The sequence below is a fragment of the Paramormyrops kingsleyae genome, chromosome 10 (genome assembly GCF_048594095.1).
Source record: "Paramormyrops kingsleyae isolate MSU_618 chromosome 10, PKINGS_0.4, whole genome shotgun sequence".
Classification (NCBI taxonomy): Eukaryota; Metazoa; Chordata; class Actinopteri; order Osteoglossiformes; family Mormyridae; genus Paramormyrops; species Paramormyrops kingsleyae.
In genome coordinates, this window is record NC_132806.1 from 5,128,439 (window position 1) to 5,132,527 (window position 4,089).

Here is a 4,089-nt window from a genome sequence, read left to right on the forward strand (position 1 = left end):
AAGTGCTTGTCAAAGTAAATCAAAAGGAAAAGGAAATGACTCCATAAAAACTAAATCTGTTTTAAAGTACATTGTGTTAATAGTTCCATATTCTGGTAATGTTCATTGCTAGAGAGTGTACAGTAGATTCAGTATTTTGGGTCTCCATCTCACATTATGATAAAAACTCACAAAGGATTCATGATAAAATTCAATAAGATTCTAAGTATAATCCATCCTCAACAGCAATGACAACTATTAGAATGTGGAGCCATTTAAACACTGTTTAAAAACGTTTTAGCACTCACTCTTCCTTGAAAAACACAAATAACATTCAAATAAAGTACTGGTTTCTACTGTGCTGTACTTCAACTGGCAACATCAAGGCAGTGCATCATGGTAGGCATTAGGCAACAGAACATTAAACATGTATAGTGCATGAATTGAACAGTCGTTTCCCACGTTATTCAATACAAAAAACTTTAGCGTTATTCAGTACAAAAAACTTTTTCAATGTTGTGAAATGTATCTATTAATGTATTAAATCTGAGGTAGAACAGGCAAACATTGTCACATCTTAAATCTGAGGTAGAAGAGGCAAATAATTACATTTGTAAACAAAAAAAAAACTTCCTCAATACTCAGTTCAACAAATAATACATTCTGAATGATTCACTCACTGAACAAATAATTCTTCAGCGTCAGTAGACGCCCTTTCAGTGGTTTGTTGTCCTCAAGACACACCACAACTTTTTGGATAAATGTGAATGTAAGTTCAAGATTCTTTGGGTACTGTAGGTCTAGTGCATAGATGTACCCAAAGAGCAGGAGAAATGAGTCAGCCAGATTTGTGGGACCACTCACAAGCACTTCATCCTCCACGACAATACAGATGCTCTCAGGGCTGAAGAGGGATGCATCAGTAGTGTCACCCGTGATGACTGTCAGGAGAGCCAACGGAGTGTCAGTGAGGTCTGGACCATCTGCTGACTATAAAACACAAATGATACAATAATGAATTCAGCCCCTCAAGGATACAAATCATGCTAATGATATCTAGACATTACTGTCACTTAGCACTTAGACTGCAACTAAGCTACATGTTTTAACTATTTTCTGTACATATGCTTATATCTTATGTTAGTTTCACACCCATCGGTTAGCACTTTTTGAGTAGTGGAATGCTTTATACTTACCTTTTCATAATTTCTACATGTCAGTTTGTAGAATAACAACTCAAGTGAACTTCATAAACAGGTCCTGGGGGGTATTCCAAAAGAAGGTTCAACAAACTCTGAGCCTAACCCTGAACTCTGAGTTGACTTACCCTGTGAAGTGAAACTGAGTTTTCAGTTCCAGAACAGCTGATCTGAGTTAGGTAAGTCGACTCGGAGTATGTTAACCCTGAGTTGAGCCTGTGCCTGACGACTAGTAAAAAGCCATCATAAATGGAGCTCCAATACTGTGATTCACCGTGGCAACAGGGGAGAAAACAGGAAGCAGACATTTTCTGGCTGCGGCCATAATAAAAATCGCTGACAGAGTTTTAGATGCCGCCGTCTTTTCAGTTTGAATGAAACATCATTTTCTTTTATATTAGCCTTTGAGGAGGTGGTTGAATGTTGTTTAGTGTTTTATTTCATTTAAATTTAGGCTATTTTATTAGATTTAAATTGGCTGAAAATGAAATAAAAACACTCTCACATTGGCTCCTCACTTTGGTTTTTATTTTACATATTAAACAAAGTAAATGTTTATTCAGTAGATATTTTAACTTGTAGTAGCTTTTACCACCAACACATGCTGTGTAACACACATCTGTGTCCTAACATCCTGCTGAGTAGATGAACATAAAGTGCTGCTCACCTCCACCACGTCCGACAGAGGGCTCTGAACTGAAAACTCAAGAGTTTCACTTCACAGGGTAAGTCAACTCAGAGTACAGGGTTAGGCTCAGAGTTTGTTGAACCTACTTTCTGGAATAGCCCTCTAGAATGGTTAACTCAGAGTTTCCCTTATCTCAGGATTCACTCTGAGTTTTCACCTAACCTGCTTTCTGGAATACCCCACTTGTTCTCCTAGAGTTCTTTGAGTGATGTCATATGTTTAAGTTGACTGATAGCTAGGCAAAGGGATCGATAGTGAGGCCAGTACACTTACGTTACAGGTCCTGAAGAACTTGGAGGCATCTTCACGCAGGTACACAGGAAGTGCACGAAGGACGAGGGCTCGTCTCATATTTACATCACGTTGTTCCTAGATGGACAAAATATATCCATTACAATAGTAATTACACAAATGCAGAGCAAACACTTAAAAAAAATCTAAGTGTTAAATAGCTCCATATTCTGATGGTGGTCATTGCTACAGATGGTAGATACAGTATTCTGGGTCACCATTTCTTCAGTAAAACATTTTTCAAATGAATCAGTTTCTATTGTAAATACTTAAATAACTCACAAAGGAAAAAACTCAAAATTGTAAATCCAATTTTTACGAAAACAGTAGTTATTTGGACTTCTTCAAATTGAAGCTGTTCAAGTATCTTTTTAAGGTACCTCTTTCTGATAGAATACATCTTGTCAAGACGTTTATCTCTGATGAGAGACAATGTTCCTTGACAACCTCGGGGCACAGTCGAGGTAATTCACACTATGGCTTCTTACAGTTGTCTGCAAACAATCTATTAATAATCTGTTTCTGAATAATGCAAAGTTAAAAATTCACCTGAGGGTCATAAATCTTCATGAGCTTGGCTAGCTCCTCCGCTATCTTGCCAGTCTTGGTGGCCTTGTCTCTGAACAAGGTGATGAGTTTAGGCATGTGTCTGTCCAGCTCCTTGTAGAATTGACTGCGCAGGTTAACGTTGTTGATTCGGTGGAACTCTGCGAACACCTGTACATAGACAGAATTACACAGAAATGTACAAAGATGAATTAGGAACAGAAATGTGAATGTATTTTGAGAGGTTTTCAGTTGGCAGGTAGCAAAACCAAAGGCAATTCTATTATGGATGAATCAGAACCAAGGTCAAAATAGAAAGTTAATTGTCATTCTTTAATTTAAAACAGGCTGTATAATGTTATCTAAAGGAAATCTAATAATAAAACTGTATATTTTGTTTAGGGTGAATGGCAAAAATGTCACAGCGTGATGTGTTGTCAACTTTTACATTTGCCATTTGCTTTTTGGTGAATTTTTTGAAAATTTAGATTTTTAAACAGTCATTTAAATATTGGAAAAATCAATCATGTTCAAAGTGGGCATGCTTAAGAGTCATGTTGATTAATTGCTCTCAACAGGGAGAACAGTAAAATAATAAAATATTTTTTATTTTTTTACCTGTGACTCCATAAGTAGGGCTGGCCATCTGACCATGACATCTTTCACCTGTGGAGCTACAACAGCTCCAACGATTTCTTGGCGACGAAGAGCATAGGATATGTTCATGAGCTTGCCTATGACTAATTGGTTTCTCTCAGTCTTTTCGACTTCATGTATGATTTCTTCTCTCATTGTTTCCAGAGTGGCTGGGGTTTGATCCTTCGGTAGGTTGATGATGTAGTTGACCTCAGCTTTTCGAGCTTTCTTTATATTTTGATGGGGGTGATCATTGTCGGGGTTGTTTCGGCTCCGCCTCCCTGTGTTGATGGCTACTTCTGCAACCCCAGCTTTGGCCAGATTGTTACGGTAAGACGCAAACTTGTACCCTATGTGACGTTTCCATCCCAACTCCCCGTCTTCACCAGCTGTCATTCTGAGACATGGATGAGCTGTAATCAAAGCTTTAGCAGCCATTGCCAATTCCTTTTCATGTGGGTATGGTTTAAAATTGTAGATCGTTTCTGCCATTTTTTTTAAGGATTTCACTCTTATGTGACCTCTTTAACTTCAGCAATTTTCCTGATTCTTCATAAATGCGATTTCCTTCTTCTAGAATATGCTCCATTTCATAACCAAAACCAGGAACAACAAAGTGATCAGGCCAACTCTTCTGCCGCTGTAACGCATTAGGGAGTATGTCTGTGTCAGAAGATGCGGTAGATGAGGTGTCACCTTCAGGTCTGATGACTCTCAATGTGCCCTTCTCTGGTAACTCCTTGATGTCCA

General features: G+C 38.2%; 1 protein-coding gene across 1 annotated transcript; it reads right to left on the bottom strand.

Annotated features, from left to right (window-relative positions):
• Positions 1-688: 688 nt before the first annotated feature.
• Positions 689-3,815, bottom strand: LOC140593143 (uncharacterized). The gene is made up of 4 exons (XM_072717061.1): positions 3,322-3,815; positions 2,707-2,874; positions 2,140-2,235; positions 689-920 (listed from the first exon to the last, which is right to left on the bottom strand). The coding sequence occupies exons 1-4, from the start codon at positions 3,775-3,777 to the stop codon at positions 840-842; spliced, it is 801 nt and encodes a 266-aa protein (XP_072573162.1). The 5' UTR covers positions 3,778-3,815; the 3' UTR covers positions 689-839.
• Between the last annotated feature and the right edge of the window lie 274 nt (positions 3,816-4,089).